The sequence below is a fragment of the Gadus morhua genome, chromosome 5 (genome assembly GCF_902167405.1).
Source record: "Gadus morhua chromosome 5, gadMor3.0, whole genome shotgun sequence".
Taxonomy (NCBI): domain Eukaryota; kingdom Metazoa; phylum Chordata; class Actinopteri; order Gadiformes; family Gadidae; genus Gadus; species Gadus morhua.
Genome location: NC_044052.1, coordinates 14141884 through 14164066, shown reverse-complemented (window position 1 = coordinate 14164066; position 22183 = coordinate 14141884). Strand labels below are relative to the sequence as shown.

The 22183-nt window shown below is 48.7% G+C and overlaps 1 protein-coding gene across 1 annotated transcript; it reads left to right on the top strand.

Moving 5' to 3' along the window:
• Positions 1-483: 483 nt before the first annotated feature.
• LOC115544359 (gamma-aminobutyric acid receptor subunit rho-1) lies at positions 484-12163 on the top strand. Its single transcript, XM_030357264.1, has 10 exons — positions 484-584; positions 3817-3870; positions 3974-4080; positions 5198-5265; positions 5659-5882; positions 6641-6723; positions 6908-7048; positions 8249-8401; positions 8549-8745; positions 10647-12163. The coding sequence occupies exons 1-10, from the start codon at positions 484-486 to the stop codon at positions 10929-10931; spliced, it is 1413 nt and encodes a 470-aa protein (XP_030213124.1). The 3' UTR covers positions 10932-12163.
• Positions 12164-22183: the final 10020 nt, after the last annotated feature.

The window sequence follows — 22183 nt, the reverse complement described above, 5'->3', positions numbered from 1 at the left end:
AGAGAGAGAGAGAGAGAGAGAGAGAGAGAGAGAGAGAGAGAGAGAGAGAGAGAGAGAAAGAGAGAGAGAGAGAGAGAGAGAGAGAGAGAGAGAGAGAGAGAGAGAGAGAGGGAGAGAGAGAGAAAGGGATGGGGAGAGAGAGAGATCAAAAGAGAGATCCAGAGAGAGAGAGAGAGAGAGGCACATCCGCTGGAGGGATCAAATCTGCCCCATCTGACGCTGAAGGATTTACGGGTTTAGTCAGAATTGCTTTTCCCCACTGAGGAGATTAACAGCGTGGGACGATCTCTCCACCGCTGAACAGCTCTGTATACTGCCTCTGCTTCCTGCTCCTCTCCATCTCCTTCGGCCCCGTCTTCCCCCTCCTCCTCTTCTCCTGGACCCCCTCCGATGTGGAAGAGGAGCATGCCTCAGCATCGCAGAGTCCTCCCCACCAGAGTGGGAGCGGAGTCTGCCTGGCTGTGAGTGGCGTCGGGGTCCGTCATGCGGGCTGAGCTGGTGGTGGTCTGCCTCTGGCTGACGGGGGCGGCGACTTCCTGGGCCCAGCATGGGGGTCCGAGGCTGGAGACCTTCAGGCAGAGCAGGTAAAGCGTGTGGAAGGAGGGGCCGCGGGCTGTTGAATGTGTGTCTTGTACCAGTGCCCTGTACGACTGTGGTCTCCCATGCTACGGCAGCCCCTGAGTCGCCATGGTAACCCAGTACAGCAGTGAGAGGTTCTCCAGGGCGGGATCTCGGTAGGTTGTTATTTCTGATGGCTATTGGCTTACAAGGTTTTATTCATTGGATGTTTTTTCGTATTTACTCCGCTATGCTAACCCCCCCCTCCCCCTCATGACCCCCCCCCCCCCCCCCCTCCCCCACCAGAATGAGTGGGGGAGACCCCTACTCTCTTGATGTGCTGAACCTCATGGGTTTGGTCCTCTCCACCTTGTGAAAATTTGTACATTTGGTTATTTGCGGCAGGAAGTTCTGATGAGTGTTAACCGGACTATGAGTATCTGGGTTAGAGGGGCTCCTCTACACTTTATTGATGGAACCTTTAGTGTGCCCCCTGCTCACTGCTGCATATCCAATCGCTTCTACAGAACTCAGACAGACACAACCGTCTGTGTTCCAACCATGTGTTTTGGCGCATCGTGCCGCCGTGAGACAGGGCTAGGCTAGACTTTGACACAGGTTTTTATTGGACTTGTTTTCAGTTCGAAACATATTTAAACATCTGCCACCACACAGCCTCTTGAATCAACATCTTCATGAATAAATATTGTCGAATGCTGCAAAAACGTATGAAGAAGAAACAAATAATGTCAAGCACTATGATCAGATGACTTCCATTTAAACATTTCAACTGAATTATCTACTTATTTAATGAATTATTCAAGCAGTTACAGATCCTGACGATTACAAAGTGGATCCCGATCCGGACTATAGGGGCTCTGGTACTGGGGACTGGGGGAGCCACGCTGGTACAGTGCTGCTGAGGTGTCTTGGAGCCACTAATCCCTGTAAAGGAAACGCTTTCCCCTTGCAGAGAGCCCTACCGTGTTCCCTTCCCTCTGTGATAAGCGCTGTGTTCTGCTTTTGGTTAATGTATTCCACGGACCCTTTATAGACTAATCCAGCCCCACCACCACGCCTGCCACGGCTCCTCAGACACAGGGGTAGGGGAGATGCTACAGGGCTGCTGCACCAACACTCTCATGTCCCAGCCTCACCACCACCGCTCCTCAGACACAGCGTTAGGAGGGATGCTATAGGGATGCTGTGGCATCACTCTCATTTAAGTGCTGCTGTTTAGAGATAAGAGACACTTTCATGATCCGCTTCACTTTAAGGAAACGTGCGTCTCTCTGATAAGAGATAAAGTGTTGTGACACGGGATGATTCTGAAGATAAGGTACAACATGTACATACATTCTGAAACAGACGGTAAACTTGATTAATATGCTGTGGATGGAGTTTACAGGGAGTTCATGTAGACTGAGGTTAGTGGTTCGAGTAGATGGTTTTTACAGTATATTGAGGATGATGTTTACAATAGATAGTGTTTACAGTAGATGGTGGTGACAGTATATTGAGGATGTTGTTTACAATAGATAGTGTTAACAGTAGATGGTGTTTTCAGTATACTGAGGATGATGTTTACAGTAGATGGTGTTGACAGTAGATGGTGTTTACTGTATACTGAGGATGATGTTTACAGTAGATGCTGTTGACAGTAGATGGTGTTTACTGTATACTGAGGATGATGTTTACAGTAGATGATGTTTACAGTAGACCTAGGATGGTGTTTTCATGCAGGCTGCTTGCTAGCTTCTAGACTCCTCCATTATATCACTCCTCAATTATCATTACAGTGATAATTAACTTTAATTTTGTTTAATAATAATGAATAATAATAAACAAAAATTGTCCATTTTATATGAAACATATTAGGGATGATTTGAATGAGGCTATGATATTCATGAAGCGAACACCGTTGGCTCTCCCCTATAGCTCCTTATTTAGTCCTCTTGTCTCGATGGCCCCCCCGTCACCCCCTCAGCGTTCTGAGGACCCTCCTCTGTTACGAGGAGCACCACTGCTGCCCTTGGCAGGGTTGGAGAAGAAGAGCTCTTTCGCTCATCAGTCCTTGGCAGCAGTCGGCCTGGAGTAGGCTGATCTAAAGAGGCCAAGCTTATTTACTTGCTGTTTTCTTTTTAATTATACTGAGTGTCTGGTTCTTTTAGATTTAATTATGGGTTGAGTCAAGCCTTTAGGCTCTGAAATAGCAGGATTGGAGCGTGACAAGTCACAGTCGGCTAACAGGATAAGTGTTGAGCACAGCACATTCAAACTCCCCACACCACGTTTAAACATAGCAGCTTTAGCCTATTCTGGCATAGGAACTCTCCAACAGAACACCTGATCATCATCTAAGGTGAGCCTGGCACTACCAGGTGCATCGACTCACTCTAGTAGACCAAAGGATCTGCATGTGTATACACCCCCTCCTGTAGAGCCCCTCCTGTAGACCCCAGACTGAGCTCCAGACCCCCTCCTGTAGAGCCCCTCCTGTAGACCCCCTCCTGTAGACCCCCTCCTGTAGAGCCCCTCCTGTAGATCCCAGACTGAGCTCCAGACCCCCTCCTGAAGACCCCCTCCTGTAGAGCCTCTCCTGTGGACCCCCTCCTGTAGACCCCAGTCTGAGCTCCAGACCCCCTCCTGTAGACCCCAGTCTGAGCTCCAGACCCCCTCCTGTAGACCCCAGTCTGAGAGCAGCTCTCTCCCAGGGAGGGCGAGCCAGCCGGGGTGAAGGTGGAGGCAGCCAGCAAGAGAGTGAGAGAGAGGGGGGATTGGAGAAGCACTTCTGCCTAGAGGATTAACAAACCAGCTGCTGATGGACAGGCATGGCCAGGACCGCCAATGTATCCGTTTTGTTCTTTTATTTCATCCTACGAACGGGGATTTGTTCCGGGAGGTGTACTCGGTTTCCCCCGCGCCATTTTGGACTGAGGGATAAATTGTTGTTTTTGTGCACGCTTCAATACACCAAGCAATCCTCTCTCTCTCCCTCTCCCTCTCCCTCTCCCTCTCTCTCCTCCCCCTCTCTCTCTCTCTCTCTCTCTCTCTCTCTCTCTCTCTCTCTCTCTCTCTCTCTCTCTCTCTCTCTCTCTCTCTCTCTCTCTCTCTCTCTCTCTCTCTCTCTCTCTCTCTCTGTACACACGGTACATCTGGAGGGGATGGGGGCTATAGGAGATGTTGAGAACCTTCTTGAATTGCTGTGATTCTGCTCGGTTCTCCCATGAATCTTTCGTCTTGTGTTTGAGAACACAGGTCAAGAAGAGAGACTTCACGGACGGACGGTGCAGAAGGTCCCAAAACCGGAAGGTCCCGCCGTCCTAACCTATAGAAACACATTTGGGAATGATTTAAATGATTTACATTTCCTCTAACAACATTCACATTAACCATTAACATGTTCCTTCTGCAGCCCGATGTTCAAACGAAGCCCGGACATGACAAAGTCTCCAATGACAAAATCTGAGCAGCTGCTGAGAATAGATGACCATGACTTCACCATGAGACCAGCATTTGGAGGTTTGAATATTTATATTCTCTAAATATGAATGCTTAAATATTTCGTTTTTAAAAACAGAGACACGATGAGGCTTGCTATGTGCTAGGTCTCTAAGCATCCGTCATAGCGACTTTATTGAGGGACTGACTAAAACATCCAAGAGCAACATGATGAGACCGGCCTGCAGGCCGGAGTCCTCGACAGACTGGAGAACGGAGCTCCAGTCATCTCCATCCAGCCCCAGCAGGCCCAGTTAGCTCCAGCCTGCTCCATCCAGCTGCAGACTGGAGCCCAGTGAGCTCCAGCCAGCCCCAGCAGGCTCCAGGCTCTTATAGTCCAGCCTGTGAAAGTGACAGCAACGCTGGGATTCTTCATGTCAACAGAGTGTGATTACTCTGTTCGGTTCAGTCTTTACATGAGAGGGATTTTGCTGACCGTGGGATTATGTCTAGAGAGAGTGAGATAGAGAGAGAGAGAGAGATAGAGAGAGAGAGAGAGAGAGAGAGAGAGAGAGTGTGATTTGTTTTTTACTATATCAAATCACGGCTGGGATTTCGTGTGAACCGTTTCCCTCCATTACTCTTCCTAAGCCAAACACACGTTCATTCCCTCCAATGCCTGTGAACTAGAACATAGCCAACGAGGGCAAACACTGCTCCTCTTGAAGCCTCATGAACGATGTGATATGTTAACGTTAATTTTTGCCAGTGTGGAGGTTCCTATCCAACTAAATGTCGTCTGGGTGGAAAGGAGGGCAGGATCGGTTCCACAGCAGCATCAACTTGGATCCATTGTGACCTAATTGTTTTACTGCTGGATGCTGCTTAGTAGCAGGCCTGAAATAGGTCAGCGCCGAATGCTGCAGACAGCCTCACATCCCAACAAGCATGGTTGCGTGACACCAGGCTTTCAACAGACCTACAGAGTCCTGCTTGCTTGCTTAACATGTATCAGCATCCCTTTGAAAACAACTGCTCCGAGCGATGGCTGGGCCTGGCAGATCATCAGATAACTGGGGGTGCTCTTAAATCCCTCCGCTCTCTGTAAAACGTGTTGGTTTTGGGTTCGCCAGTGAGCGGTGTCATGGGTGTTCGGCGGTACTTTGAGGTCAGTCAGGTCTGATCTTGTGTATTCCAGGGCCTCCGATCCCGGTGGGAGTCGATGTGCAGGTGGAAAGTCTGGATACCATCTCGGAGGTGGACATGGTAAGTGAGCAACACGTCTTCACGTTCGTCCCTATTCACCGGCTGTGATAAAAAAAAACAGCTCCACTGTGGAAGAATTGACAGGTCTGTTGGTTAGTAGTAGAAACGCACTGCTTTGGTCATGAGTTTGAGTTCTGATTGACTTAATATGTGACTGATAATGACTCCAGTGATCTCTTCTCCTGTGGCCAACAACCTGTGCGTTAATGTCTCTAAACAACCTTTGTGTCGTTCTCCTTTGAGACCTGAGGGCTTAATCATGCACCTTGAGTTTTACCTTGAGCGCCCGGAACTGGAACCGCACGTTAGACGCTGCCTCACCCCCCCAAACCCGTCTAAACCCCCAATCAGGACTTCCACTTGACCCTGTGCCCCCCCCCCCCCCTACATCAGGACTTCACCATGACGCTGTACCTGCGGCACTACTGGAAAGACGAGCGCCTGGCCTTCCCCAGCACAAACAACCAGAGCATGACCTTCGACAGCCGCCTGGTGAAGAAGATCTGGGTGCCCGACATGTTCTTTGTTCACTCCAAGAGGTCCTTCATCCACGACACCACCACAGAGAACGTCATGTTGAGAGTGTACCCCGATGGCAACGTGCTCTACAGCCTGCGGTAGGCGGACCTCCAACCCTCACACCGCTCACTGCTGCAGTGATGCAGTGATATAATGATGTACTGATGCAGTGATGTAGTGATGTAGGGAGGCAGTGATGCTGTGAGGCAGGGAGGCAGTGCTGCACTGATGCACTGATGCAGGGAGGCAGTGATGCACTGATGCACTGATGTAGTGATGAGGTGATGCACTGATGCACTGATGTAGTGATGCCGTGATGCACTGATGTAGTGATGAGGTGATGCACTGATGTAGTGATGAGGTGATGCACTGATGTAGTGATGAGGTGATGCACTGATGTAGTGATGAGGTGATGCACTGATGCACTGATGTAGTGATGCCGTGATGCACTGATGTAGTGATGCCGTGATGCACTGATGTAGTGATGAGGTGATGCAGGGATGCAGGGAGGCAGTGATATAGAGCTATGGACTGGGATGGTTCAACTTATTGTTTGTCAAAAGTCTGAATTTCATAATACATCCTTAGATGGTAGAACCGGTAAAACACATTTTACATTTATTATGTATTGGGATATTTGGAGCGCAAAGAATGGGTTTGCACACGCACGTCAACAGTTAACACGAATGTCAATTTTGTGCACAAGCATGTCAATAGTGTGCATGCATGTAAATGATGTGCCTGCTACCTGTTAATTGTTGTTTAAAGCCTTCAGATCAGACCCTGCCATGTGCAGCATATCAACAACATTACACTGCATTGCTATTGCTCATGCTTGTGTTCCTTCCTCCAACAGAGTGACTGTCACAGCCATGTGTAACATGGACCTGAGCCGGTTCCCCCTGGACACACAGACCTGCTCGCTGGAGATAGAGAGCTGTGAGGACATCATCCATATTCCTGTTTACTGTCTGTTATGACGCCTTCCTCACAGTTAGTAAAACGAGGAAGAAACGAGAGTTTTCAGTTCTCACTGACAGCGGCCCAGGCTGCCTGTGTTGGGTCAGGAGACGGCCTTTCATGGAGAAATAATGGCATTGCGTTATGAATAATTCTCTTTCAGACGCGTACACAGACGACGACCTCATGCTATACTGGAAGAAAGGGAACGAGTCGCTGGACACGGACGAACGGATCTCTCTCTCCCAGTTCCTCATCCAGAAGTTCCACACCACCACGAAGCTGGCCTTCTACAGCAGCACGGGTAATGTGTCTTAATGTGTCCAGACATTTCCTGTGATTACATTACCTGTGTATCACATTACCCGTGCTTTGTCTTACATTACCCATGCTGTGTGTTACATTACCCATGCTGTGTGTTACATTACCCATGCTGTGTGTTACATTACCCGTATCATCTTGGTTGGTCTCTGCATATTCTATCAACATACATGGTCTATAGAGAATGTTCAGCCATCCTGTAGTGTAGGAAGATGGTTTATAGAAACAATATAGATAGAATTAATACGCATCACTCTCAGTGCTGTCCTTAAAAGAAAACTTTGCTGATGTTTAAACAAAGGAATGAAACACATGAAATAATTCCTGTGTCTGATTCCTGTGTCCTCCACTCATATGGAGGGTGATGGTGATGAGATGATGAGGACGATGATGGTGATGATGACCTTGATATGCAGGACAGGGAGCTTGGGGGCTCAGCTCAATAGCACGGTCACATAGGTGACCAAGTTGCCCTGTAGCGACCAGTTGGATTCCACCCCTTTACCCTGTTCCACTGCCCTTTTCATTACAATACATCATAGATAATATCGATTATCTATGATGTATTGGCTCATGTCCCAAACCAGAGGGTGTCATGCCTCTCAATTCACTGGAAGTTGATCTGGGGTAAAAAGTGCTCTTAAATGACAAGTGAGTGTTTACCATAACCCACTCTGTGAGCATTAACCCTCACCCTAACCCTCTCTGTGAGCATTAACCCTCACCCTAACCCTCTCTGCGAGCATTAACCCTTACCCTCTCTGTGAGCACTAACCCTCACCTCTATTTGAGCATTAACCCTCACCTCTCTGTGAGCATTAACCCTCGATTCTCTGTGAGCATTAACCCTCACCCCCTTGGCTGGTACAACCGCTTCTACATCCCCTTCACCTGCTAATGACATGCGTTTACCCCCTCACCCTCTCACCCTCTGGCTGGTACAACCGCCTCTACATCCACTTCACCCTCTAATGACATGTGTTAACCCCCTCACCCTCTCACCCTCTCACCCTCTAGGCTGGTACAACCGCCTCTACATCCACTTCACCCTCTAATGACATGTGTTAACCCCCTCACCTTCTCACCCTCTCACCCTCTAGGCTGGTACAACCGCCTCTACATCCACTTCACCCTCTAATGACATGTGTTAACCCCCTCACCCTCTCACCCTCTCACCCTCTAGGCTGGTACAACCGCCTCTACATCCACTTCACCCTGCGGCGCCACATCTTCTTCTTCCTGCTGCAGACCTACTTCCCTGCCACCCTGATGGTGATGCTCTCCTGGGTGTCCTTCTGGATCGACCGCCGCGCCGTGCCCGCCAGGGTCCCGCTAGGTAGGAACCCGCCCCCGTGCTGCCAGGGTCCCGCTAGGTAGGATGGTCCCTCCCCGACCCCCCGCCCAGATCCTGTTAGGTATGGTGGGATTCCCTCCTGTCCCCAGGTATCACCACAGTGCTCCCCATGTGGGGTTCTGTCCCCAGGTATCACCACGGTGCTCACCATGTCCACCATCATCACGGGGGTCAACGCCTCCATGCCCAGGGTCTCCTACATCAAGGCGGTGGACATCTACCTGTGGGTCAGCTTTGTCTTTGTCTTCCTGTCCGTCATCGAGTACGCGGCCGTCAACTACTTGTCCACAGTGCAGGAGAGGAAGGAGAGGAAGCTGAGGGAGAGGGTGAGTGTGAGACTGATTCATGTTTTCCTTGGGATGTGTTTCTGGTTCGTCGAGATGAAACAGCGTTCACACCAATGTCCCGGGGGTTTATTTCCTGTTTCTTCAAACATTCATTGAACTCCTTTTATTGAGGATCCAGGGAGCAGAAGAAAGTCCTCCTTGTTGAGGTGAAGCTCAGTAACTCAGATCACATCCCCTCCATGCGGTCTTTTGGCATGGGGTTCAGTCTCCATATTGTCTGTGGGCATTGGGCCCAGTCTTCATCCTAACTCAAGCTTTCTACACAGCGTTTCATTCGCCTCTATAATGTTCTTGGAAGAAGTTGTGTTTGGATGGGATCCAGGAGGCGGCAGATGTCAGTTATTTAGCAGAATAACATCCCTGAAGCGATGTCATTGGATGACAGCCAGATGGTGTTTGGTTCTGAAGATTCAGATCCAAATGCACGCTGAAGCTCAGCTGCTACGTGTTCTCAGTTCTAGAGGCTCCTGGTTAGTGGCCTCGTGTTCTACAGGCTCCTGGTTAGTGGCCCCGTGTTCTATAGGCTCCTGGTTAGTGGCCCTGTGGTCTACAGGCTCCTGGTTAGTGGCCCTGTGGTCTACAGGCTCCTGGTTAGTGGCCCTGTGGTCTACAGGCTCCTGGTTAGTGCCCCCCTGTTCTAGAGGCTCCTGTTTAGTGGCCCCTGAAGGCTCCTGGTTAGTGGCCCCAGAGGCTCCTGGTTAGTGGCCCTGTGTTCTAGAGGCTCCTGGTTAGTGGCCCCTGAAGGCTCCTGGTTAGTGGCCCAGTGTTCTAGAGGCTCCTGGTTAGTGGCCCCAGAGGCTCCTGGTTAGTGGCCCCAGAGGCTCCTGGTTAGTGGCCCCGTGTTCTAAAGGCTCCTGGTTAGTGGTCGCAGAGGCTCCTGGTTAGTGGCCCCGTGTTCTACAGGCTCCTGGTTAGTGGCCCCGTGTTCTAGAGGCTCCTGGTCAGTGGCCTTGTGTTCTAGAGGCTCCTGGTTAGTGGCCCCAGAGGCTCCTGGTTAGTGGCCCCGTGTTCTAGAGGCTCCTGGTTAGTGGTCACAGAGGCTCCTGGTTAGTGGCCCCGTGTTCTAGAGGCTCCTGGTTAGTGGTCGCAGAGGCTCCTGGTTAGTGGCCCCGTGTTCTACAGGCTCCTGGTTAGTGGCCCCGTGTTCTAGAGGCTCCTGGTTAGTGGCCTCGTGTTCTAGAGGCTCCTGGTTAGTGGCCCCTGAAGGCTCCTGGTTAGTGGCCCCGTGTTCTAGAGGCTCCTGGTTAGTGGCCTCGTGTTCTAGAGGCTCCTGGTTAGTGGCCCCTGAAGGCTCCTGGTTAGTGGCCCCGTGTTCTAGAGGCTCCTGGTCAGTGGTCCGTATGAAACCTCATCCACATGATGACGTTTGTCCTACAGAAGGGTCAATGCCCCCGGCATTCATTTCTGTGCGGATGACTCCCTGCTAATGCGATGTTCCCACTCACTCAAATGACTTCACATGGAAGCCCCACATGGCTCCTCATGTCTGCATAATTTTAGGGAATAATTAATTGAATCATAAGGATCACAAATATTGTAGCTTACGTTCTACCAAATCTCTCGTAGCATTTACCACACAGGAATAGAAAAACCCTAACCCTCAAAGAATCATCTGCGGCCAAACGTTCAATAATACAATCACAAATTAGCAACTGCTAAATGATTCATCCTACAGTGCAATTAACCTCAGTAGACTCAGGTATTATAACAAGTGTGTGTTTAACCTCAGTAGACTCAGGTGTTAACAAGTGTGTGTTTAACCTCAGTTGACTCAGGTATTAACAAGTGTGTGCCTCAGTAGACTCAGGTGTGTGTGGTGAACCGCAGAAGACTCAGGTGTTAATGAGTGTGTGTGCCCCCCCCCCCCCCCCCCCCCCCAGCTGCCCTGTACCTGTGAGATCGGCCAGCCCGACGACATGGCCGTGGACCCCCAGATCTCGGGCTACGGCACCATGGACTTCAACATGACCGGGAACTACGGCATGCCGGAGAACGGGGGGCGCCCGGACAGGATGCTGGCCCAGGTGGCCCTGAACCCCCAGGCCCGACCCAGAGCCAACGTCAACATCTGGATCGACACGCACGCCATCGACAAGTACTCCCGCGTCCTCTTCCCTGGCGCCTACGTGCTCTTCAACATCATCTACTGGTCCATCTACTCATAGCCGTGGACACCGGAGCCTATGAGTGTGTGTGTGTGGTGACCGGGACATGGAGAGGGTCTACATGTGGACTCTGAGCTGCAGGATGGTCGTTTGACAGGGAGAGGGTCTAGTTTGACAGGGAGAGGGTCTAACTGTTGACTCTGGACTGCAGGGAAGTGGGAGAGGGTCTACATGTTGAGAGCCAGAGAAACAGCCCACTGGGCTGGGCGATGGTTTGGTTTGGTCGCTGACTTGTGCTTCATTATTATGAGTGTGAAGGCTAAATTAAAGGGGTGCTGGGGTTCACATTCCACCTCCAACGTTCACTGACCAGATATAGGCGTCTGTAGGCTTTGTTGCTGTCCTTAATCATAGTGTTGCATACGGGTGTAGAACAATCAACAGCTTGTGGTTTCCCAATGTAAAGAACGTCAGCTCTCGATCCTTCAATGGAACAAAAAGGACCTTGAACTGAAATATTCATCATGTAAAATATTCCCATCATATTTGGTCTGATTCAATACCTTTTAAATATAGAGAATAGACCATCTGCTAAAGCCAATAAGATCCAGAAGGACCACCTCTGGGAGCCAGGCTCTTTAAAGGATCACTGCTGTAGTTTGAACCTGGCGTGTTCCAGAAAGCCCTACAAACCATCTAGGTCAGGACATACTGTGCTATTGGATGAATATCTCTGAATACATGAATGTTCCGAATGTGGACACAAATATGGACACCTGTGTCTTCGTGAACTCGGCCAGTGATGTTCAGAGGACGTTTTGGAGCAGGGATGTTCAGCCCCTGGTCCACCAACATTCAGGATGAGGAACGCAGCATTGATACCTCCAGCAGACATGTTGTCCACTCAAATGCCAATTTAAAAATATATAGATAGATGACAATATCCTCATCTGTTTTTCATGATCTTGATTAAGTCATATTTAAAAATATATATTTTATATTTTGTTTTAAAGTACTGCAGTTTAATGGTGTGTATGTTCTGATTATCTATCAATGTGAATATGTTTTTCTACAACTGAAGCTGTTAAGGTGAGGATGAGATTTGTCGTAAAGTTCAGCTGATTTTAGGATTATTAAAATGGCATTTAACTGCATGCTCTGGTTGATGCCTGGAAGCTAGCCCTTATGTCTGCCAACTTCCAAGGCCACGTCAACAACCAAATAATATATTAAATCACGCAACTCAACTTGTTTCATGTGAAGATTTTTAATAAATTATGTTTTATGAGGTACGATTAGGTGCTACCCGCCTCTTCCTTCAATTTTTAAATCGTACCGCAAAAAAGGTCCTCCATGTATTTCCCTGTCAAATACAGTGAAGACAAAGTCATCCTCCAGTCAGTTCCTACCCAGCTGCGGAAGAGACTTTTTGTGGGGTTGACAACATAATCCCTAACATCCCTCAACGTTCAGTAGCCAACACCGATCAGAAACGTACGCGTCCCCAGCTCACGTCAGCCTCCTGTGGCGCTCCTCCCGGCTGAAGGGGTGCTGTGAGCAGCAGAGGAGGAGCAGAGACCATCAGCAGCTGTCTTGCCCTGGCTCGCGGTCCTCAGTACAGCTGTCCCGTCTCAGCCCCTGGAGAGACATCCAGATAAACAACAACAACAACAACACGGCTACAAACAACCAATAAAGGATATTCAGTGCTTAATAAATGAGCTGAACCCATATGGGAATCCCTAAGGGTTTTCCCTGCAGTGGTTGTGATCCGAACAGAAGTGAGTTAGCTTGGATGTGGACTGCGGCTACGGTCCTCTCAGTGGGGGGGGGGGGGGGGGGCCGTTACCGGAGTCTGTGGAGCCAGTGAGGTTGAGTGCAGAATAGAAGACCAGTCCAGAATAGACTATTATTATAGATCAGAAAATAGATCAGCATATTCCTTCTCTTTACACCATATAACTATTAGAGCTCATGTTTCAGTATGTAAAGATGGAGGTGTTTGCCTCCACGCCTTTAATAGGTCCATGCTCCACACCCCCGTTCTATACCCGCTCTGATCCCTGCAGTCCACTATTCCCCTGCACCCCCCCTCTCCTCCTCAGCAGGTGTTCCCAGAACCGTCATCTCAGATCAATAGCAATGTATTATGTAACGGTGCTGTTTCATAATCTAGCCTGATGATGGGTTAGGAATATGAACTACTATTTAATCATTCATCTGACAATTTTTCAATCCAAGACGCAGCTTGTTGGCATCCAAAGGATTACACTGAGAGCTTTGAGAGGCATTTTATTATTATTATACTTTTCAAAGGATGCCAACAGGTTATGGACTTCAACACAAGAACCTTTCAGCTGCGTCTCAAACACCCTTACCGAGAGACAAAGACGTATTTTACTCTTAGTAAAGATAATTTATGAACTCCTTTTGACTAAACTTTTATGTTCCAGCATCCGTACCTTCACGAGAACAGGTGAGAACAGGTGAGAACAGGTGAGAACAGGTGAGAACAGGTGAGAACAGGTGAGTCCGTTCGTTTGGAATTCCAAAGCAGATGCGGCTGCAGCGCGTACAGGCACACCCCCAACCCAACGCCAGGGAGCTCGTCACACTCGTACAAGAAGCCCCTATTAAGAACACTGTACCTTAACACGAGCCTAAACGACCCTCCAATCGTGACCTTTATTCTCGGGAACAACCCCACCACGGTCTAGTTGGAAAGGTCCGTGTTCAATGTATGAATGTTGTCAGTTCGCATATCACAACAGCTCCTGCTCTGGAAAGGATAAGCTACAAGGGCGCCCCCTAGCGGGCTGTAGGACTCCTTCAGTCATCCTCAACCATCACCGAACACCCGAGGGAAGGGGAAGATTTCCTCAACGTGCGAAGGTGTGAAGAAAGAGCCGTCCAAGCCTGTCCTGCGCTTTTACTTAGGCCTATACTAAAAGTATACTATACTTAGACATGAGTTCCAGAGAGCTCCAAATAGTTTTGCTTAATTGGAACAAGTTGACATGGACGTGACGCCATCCATCATTAATCTCTTAGTTTTCCATGGTCGGAATGTAGGTGAAGAGCGTGTATTTAGACAGTTGACCTAAATGAGTGACTTGAATCATAAAATAGGAAGTAAATACAAATCCAAGGAAGTTTACATTCAACTGCCTTTAATTTTCTTTTTGCAAACGATTAAAAAAATGGCAGATAATAGATACAAGTTCCACCCTCCACCATGATTGGATAACTTCAGTCCCCTGTCTTCCAGAGATGTCTTCCACGATCCCAGAGCGCCCCCTACTGACAGGATGCCAACGGCTACACATGCACGTGATTCCCTGACTGCTACAATACTAGAGCAGGGGCCCCCCACTGTGGGGCTCGGAAGCTAAAGGGGCCCCTTCATATACACACAGGGTCGTAGGAAATGGCTGACGTAAGCTATAGCTATTAGATGATCCATTTTAGTAAATTATTTGTTTCAATGAAAGGTATTTTAGACGTGTTGTTAATATGTGTCAATAACGTTAATATGCGTCATAATATAACTTTTAATGCTTCATGGCTACAAGCAAAGTGCACCTGCCAGTAAGTGAGATTACTGGCAGATGATTGGATAACAAACGTCTTTGTTGAGGCAGATACAGAGGGGCCCCACCATATCAGAGCTCAGGGGCCAACCATGTCAGAGCTCAGGGGCCCCACCATGTCAGAGCTCAGGGGCCCCACCATGTCAGAGCTCAGGGGCCCAACGTGTCAGAGCTCAGGGGCCCCACCATGTCAGAGCTCAGGGGCCCCGCCATGTCAGAGCTCAGGGGCCCACCATGTCAGAGCTCAGGGGCCCCACCATGTCAGAGCTCAGGGGCCCCACCATGTCAGAGCTCAGGGGCCCCACCATGTCAGAGCTCAGGCCCCCACCATGTCAGAGCTCAGGGGCCCCACCATGTCAGAGCTCAGGGGCCCCAACATGTCAGAGCTCAGGGGCCCCACCACGTCAGAGCTCAGAGGCCCCACCATGTCAGAGCTCAGGGGCACACCATGTCAGAGCTCAGGGGGAGAGGAGGAACCTCTGCAGCAGACCACAGGCATTGGAGTTCATGGAATATGAGGAACACATTGGCACACGCAAACGCTTTCAGTTTTGTTTCAGACATGAAATAAACTCAATTGTACATCACTCATTCACTTGTTATGTACGCTCATTCAAAAAAAACATGTTATTTCCCATAGACATTTGACCGATGGAACCAGGAGCCTCGGAGGCGGGACTTATTCTTCAGAGGTCTATGTCAGAGCTCAGGGGCTCCACCATGTCAGAGCTCAGGGGCCCCACCATGTCAGAGCTCAGGGGCCCACCATGTCAGAGCTCAGGGGCCCACCTTGCCAGAGCTCAGGGGCCTCACCATGTCAGAGCTCAGGGGCCCACCATGTCAGAGCTCAGGGGCCCCACCATGTCAGAGCTCAGGGGCCCACCATGTCAGAGCTCAGGGGCCCACCATGTCAGAGCTCAGGGGCCCACCATGTCAGAGCTCAGGGGCCCGACCATGTCAGAGCTCAGGGGCCGAGGAGGAACCTCTGCAGTAGACCACAGGCATTGGAGTTCATGGAATATGAGGAACACAACGCTTTCAGTTGTGTTTCAGTTCGCTTTCAGATATAAAACAAACAAAATTGTACATGACCCAGACAAAGCTTTGTGTGTGTGTGTGTGTGTGTGTGTGTGTGTGTGTGTGTGTGTGTGTGTGTGTGTGTGTGTGTGTGTGTGTGTGTGTGTGTTAGACAATTTAAGTAAACGCGAGTTCTCTAAATTGAAATGCCACCAGGCCTGATATTAATATAACTGATGAGGAACAATAGGAAAAGAACAATATAAATCTTAGTAGGATGCTGTTTTTTGGCTTTACAAAAGCAAGGGCAAAACAACGTGCCAAATACTGCTCAATAGCCTCCATTATTGGAAGGGGCCACATTTGAAAGAGAAGATGTGTTTATCCATAATCTGCTGTTTGAACTCATCAGACCCACATTGCTGGATCATGCCTCAGCAATGTTTTGTATCTGTGACACTTATGTCCCTATCTACATTTATTATTTATTGAGGACATAGATATAGAAGTTAAAATGTGTGTGTGTGTGAGCGTACATGCGTCTGTGTGTGTGTGTGTGTGTGTGTGTGTGTGTGTGTGTGTGTGTGTGTGTGTGTGAGCACGTGCATGTGTGTGTGCGCATGTGTTGATTGAGATGAATTAAACAACAGAATAATGGCTATCCAGACGGGCATCCCGATGGTGCATTGGAGTGTTAATTGTTTTTATTCTAACCCTAGCCCTATTTATTCTCTGGGGGGGTCCCTACTCCCCCTCCAGGGGGGCCCTCGTCCCGTCAGAGGTTGACGGCTCCCTGTCCTGACATGTGCTGTCACTCTAATTCACAGCCCGCCGGGGCCACTCAACCCCCCACGGTTTGTCAATCAAGAGCCGGGGGGGGGGGATGACTTGTGTGCGAGTGTCTTGGCGAGGGGACATGTGCTGAGTTTCACACGTTCCACAATGTGCCCGCCCTCCTGGTGAGGGCGGAGGGTTCACTGGGTGCACCCTACAGGTTCTGGGTTCACCCCCTACACACTGGGTCCACCCTCCAGGGTCTGGGTTCCCCCTACATACTGGGTTCACCCGCCAGGGTCTGGGTTCACCCTCCAGGGTCTGGGTTCCCCCTACATACTGGGTTCATCCTCCAGGGTCTGGGTTCACCCTACATACTGGGTTCAATCCCAGGCGGGAAATCGGGGTGTCAGCCGTCATAGAAATCCAAATATTCATACTTCAAATAAGAGTAACGGTTCTGCTCTGTCAGTACTGCTGCTCTGTCAGTAATGTTCTACCATATTAATGTCCATGCGCGGGCCTGTGTGTGTGTGTGTGTGTGTGTGTGTGTGTGTGTGTGTCCATGCACGGGCCTGCGTGCGTGTGTGTGTGTGTGTGTGTGTGTGTGTGTGTGTGTGTGTGTGTGTGTGTGTGTGTGTGTGTGAGCGTGCGTGAGTCCATGTGTGTCTCTGTGTGCGGGCCTGCGATTGTGCATCGTCACAGCTCTCACCTGTCACTCATGTGTCGCTGTGCGTCAAAGCTGACACGCGCTTGTCACCGGGGTCTGTGTCTGAGCAGCACCAACGCTCAGCGAGCCTCTACTGCTCACTCACTAGACGGTGTGATGAGGAGCCGTGGGGTGGGGCAGGGGGTCTCGATCCACCAGGCCTCCAGGCGCGCTGCAGACGACGGGGTTTGAACCTAGAACCTGATCTGCTGAATGGAAGCCCTCCTGGCCCTCCTTGTGTGAGAGGTGCAGATGGCAGCAGGTCGTCTGGGCCGTGTCCCTGTGTTCAGCAGGGAAAGGCTTCAGTCGGCCCACAACATCAGATCTGACAGAGGAAGCGGTTGGAGGGGGGGTTGGATCAGAAGGCGGACCCCCAGACCTCATGGGGGAGAGCCCTGAGATGGAGCTTCTGAGGGCAAATCTAAAATCAAACGGTGACATTGGTAACACTCTGGGAACAAAGAGAGCTGTGACATTTCCATGTCATGCTGGATTATACAACAAATGTGCTAAATTTAAGATCAGATATTTCATTGAAAATGATGGACTACATCGTTATGTTTGTAAGGGCTAAACTAAAGCAGCTTGGCTGAGCCAGGGTCTGTTCAAGGAACTCCGAATAGATTACTTTGTATTAAGCATCTTATTAAATGATGCAGCCAATAATATTTACACAAACACAAAAAATAATTATTGGATGAATCCTCTCTCATGGTTCATGTCTGCCTCATATTTGAGCACAGCAGAATGTTTCTCGCTGTCTCTCTCTGATTCGTTCTGTCTCTGTCTTTTGATCTCTGGTCCATAGATCTTTTTCTAGTCGCACCCCCAGACTCTCTCTCTCTCTCCAACCCCCCCCCCCCCCCCCCCCCCCCCCCCCCCCCCCCCCCCCTTCCCACTGCTCTCTGGCAGTAGCAGCAGATGAAGGAGAATCCTGAGTGTTAATTGGACGATCTCCCCTGGGGGGGGTTGTGGGTGTGGCCGCTGTCCTTCGTATTTATGGAATACTGGGATTGCCATGACTCCCTCAGCTGAACTAAGAACACGCTTGTTTTCCCCCCCTCTCTCTCTCTCTCTCTCTCTCTCTCTCTCTCTCTCTCTCTCTCTCTCTCTCTCTCTCTCTCTCTCTCTCTCTCTCTCATTTCCTTTCTGTATGTGTCGTTCTTGGTCTATTTAAGCTCTATTTAAGCTTCCAGGTGAGTCTCTGAGAGAGTGACGTGCTGAGAGAAGGTTATTTCCAGCGTGAGGCCATCTGACACCTCATGACACCCTCCATGTCAATCATGACCCCCCGATCCCATGCTGACTCTGGGCCAGCTGAGCTCCCGGTGGTCTGATGAGGCTTCATACATACAGAGGAATAGGGCTGAGATCTCCCGTAACACTAGGGCTAAAGTCTCATGTTCACACAACACCAGGGCCAAGGGCTAAAGTCTCATGTACTCACAACACCAGGGCCAAGGGCTGAAGTCTCCCTCATGTACTCACAACACCAGGGCCAAGGGCTGAGGTCTCCATCATGTACTCACAACACGGGGGCTAAGGGCTGAAGTCTCATGTTCACACAAAACCGCGGCTAAGGGCTGAGGTCTCCCTCATGTACTCAAAACACCGCGGCTAAGGGCTGGAGCATTATAAAACAATGAAATTGATATCAAGACCAATATGGTAATGTTTGTGGGTGGACAATGTATTATAACTGTAATCCACTGTGTATCTCTTCACGTTGTATTTGATCTGCTGTAATAACTTATTACAAGTACAACAACTGTGATAAGGGGGTCGAATCTTAAATTATTATCGCAGTATTATGTTAAATAATTAATGATTGTATGTTTCTATGTCCAGTGGACCTGATATCGCGGTTAAAAACTTTACTAAGGACGTTGGAAGAGTGGACATCCCTGCTAAGGACGGGGAATCCTTTGATATTACAATCCTGCCATCAAATAATACAATTGTTATTCTGTTAGAAACCAATCAAAGAATAGACCAATAGCATCACAGGGTTCAGATGAAAGGCGAAACGTTGCAAAAAGGATTTAAAGTGCATTCAGACCATCATGTGATTGGCAGATGATAACGATTACAGCCCGCACCTGTGAGGTCTGGCTGAAAGCTCATCCATCACAGACAGAAGAGACACAAACCACAGACAGAAGAGACACATGCCACAGACCTCTCTCCCATGCTCTCTCTCACTCTCTCTACCTCTCTTTCACTTTCTCTTTTTTATTCTCTCTCCCCCCCTTTTTCTTCCTCCCCCTTCCTTCCTCTACATAGCCTTCTATGCAACCCACGTACACACACATCACAGATACACATTAAAACACACACACACACACACACACACACACACACACACACACACACACACACACACACACACACACACACACACACACACACACACACACACACACACACACACACACACACACACACACTTCTTAAAATAATTTGCTACAAATTTCAACATGACTGAGCACTGTTAAAAACCTTTGACGAATTGCATGATGTTCAATTGTAATTGAGGCTAAGCGAGCAGAAACACACATTGCTGATTTAATGGTAGCCACACCCTAACCCTCAGAACAGCTGTCCTGGCTTGACAGAGCGATTCATCAGTCTCAACTTAACAATGAACTCTGGAGACCTGACTCCAGCCGCCGTGCACTTTGACCCCCCCAAAGGACACATAGTCGAGCAAGACTGATGGGTTCCTCCAACCTCGGGTGAATCTTACACGCATACTGTGTGATTAAAGCTTGCATTTCACCCGAGCTCTGTGGACGTCTCTCAGCATTGTCTGTTTATGTCCTGAGATACATCATCTAGAGTCTACCATCTTTGGAAGGTACAGTGGTCAATGTAACAAATGAGACAATAAGACAAACCAGTGTCAAACCAGTGATCTTACCCACAGAACGCTGGCTTATTCGTGTCAACGCAGCGTCCGCATCATACACAACCACAGCTGAAGTCAGGAGGACTCCCTTATCAATAAACCGATCAATTATCCTCGGCCTCAGAAAGCTGTAATGAAGTAGAGTAAAGTATACCACACCATGTGAATAGAAATCCAAACATGAAGTGTCATGAATAATAAATAACTTTTTGAAAGCCTATTGGAAGGGATCTTTCAAACAGCAGACTGTAGATTATCTGATGTGCCTGAGTGCTTTGGCCAATGGCGTTTAACACCCTGACGAGCTGACGAAGCCTGACCCTAGAGAAGACGTGTAGACGTTCTTCGCGTAAATACCTACATCACAATGCAGCCACTCTGAAAGTCTGCCTCAGCAGCGGATGAGTGTGTGCGTGTGCATGTACGTTTGTGTGGGTGTGCACATGTGAGTGTGTGCGTTTTGGCCAGGAGCGTTATCATGACCATCTATGGCTTGGTTCCTTGGTCTAAAACAGAACACATTTTGCGTGGAGACAGGAGGCCGACTACCCTCGGCCAATCCGGGTTGGTCATGCCAGCAAGGGTGGGGCATCGGCAGAGGGTTAGATATCACAACCTCTCTGTCCCTTCTGGGTTTATACTGTTGGGTTTAAGTTAAAAATGGTTGTTTTGGTATTCTGGTGATGATCATAGAGACACGTCTGGTGACCCCTGACCTTCTGATGCTGGCCCACACGCCCCCTGATTGGCTGATGGGAGAAGGGGTGGGACGGAGCAGAGGATGACGAGGGTCAGAGGAAGGACTGGAGATGTCTTCGGAGCAGTAACGTTACACCAACGCTTAGATCTGTTTCGAGGCTTTGTTGTGTTTCTTCTTATGGATCTTCTTAATAAATTATTCAAAATCTTGACTCATCTGCTTTAGCTTTTGCCCTTTTCACTGCATCACTTCAGCACTCTCTAACATTCTCTCTCTCTCTCTCTCTCTCTCTCTCTCTCTCTCTCTCTCTCTCTCTCTCTCTCCCCCTCTCTCTCTCTCTCTCTCTCTCTCTCTCTCTCTCTCTCTCTCTCTCTCTCTCTCTCTCTCTCTCTCTCTCTCTCTCTCTCTCTCTCTCTCTCTCTCTCTCTCTCTCTCTCTCTCTCTCTCTCCACTTCCTCTGACCCCTGCTCTCTCGCACCATTAGCTCCTTAAGTCTTCTTCCTGCCCCCCCGCCCCCTGATTACTGTGTTCCCGTGGCGATTGCGGAGCTCTTTCAGAGGAGGAGAAGCATCTCTCTACCCATCCCACTCGGGCATGATGGGGGATTCCGCCCATGACCGGACATGTGCTTATCAGCACCCCGCACAACTCAGTGCAGCTATTGTAAAAGAAAAGATAATATGATAATATATATATAATACATGATAATATATATATGTATATACTGTATATATATATATATATATATATATATATATATATATATATATATATATATATATATATATATATATATATATATATATTTGTATATATGAATATATATATGTGTATATACTTAAATTAATATAATATATTATAATTAATTCTGCAGTCCTTTCAGCAGTGATCTGAATGGTAGAATGCATGGATTTATTTTTTAAAGTAATAATGAGGAGTGATGTCATCTGGACTCTGCTGTGGTTAAATCAATACACAGAATAGTGCAACTCCAGCTGAAATATCAGCTCCAGCTGAAACATCGCCATGACGGATTCTACGTTTCTATATGGACGAAGAGACACTGTGGGCAGGTGGGATTATGTGTAAGAAACAAGCCATCTCTTTCTGAACAACAAACACACGGTCCTACTTTCAGGATGGAGACATCAAACCTCCAGGGTGGAGACATCAGACCTCCAGGGGAAATCAGTCCTCCAGGCTAGAGACATCAGACCTCCAGGGGAAATCAGTCCTCCAGGCTAGAGACATCAAACCTCCAGGGGAAATCAGTCCTCCAGGCTAGAGACATCAAACCTCCAGGGGAAATCAGTCCTCCAGGCTAGAGACATCAGACCCCAGGAGACATCAGACCTTCTGGAGACATCAGACCTTCTGGAGACATCAGACCTTCTGGAGAATTCAGACCTCCAGGCATCCAGACCATCTGAAGACACTGGACATTCAATATGTCCTGTGGGTGAATTTCATTGAGAGAAATACCAAAAAAATAACAAATGCAATAAAGGGAATAAAATACAACAGTAATGGACCGTTTGTTGTGTTTCTGCGTGAGTGATTGTGTGTCAGGATGCTCATTTACATATAATGGTACTTAGTGACTGTAAAAAGATC

Bases quoted from the DNA above. Each gene is read 5' to 3' on its own strand.
- LOC115544359 (XM_030357264.1), top strand. From the start codon at position 484: ATGCGGGCTGAGCTGGTGGTGGTCTGCCTCTGGCTGACGGGGGCGGCG. The intron at 585-3,816 runs GTAAAGCGTGTG...TTGAGAACACAG, and splicing joins GAGACCTTCAGGCAGAGCAG to GTCAAGAAGAGAGACTTCAC. The intron at 8,402-8,548 runs GTAGGAACCCGC...TTCTGTCCCCAG, and splicing joins GCCCGCCAGGGTCCCGCTAG to GTATCACCACGGTGCTCACC.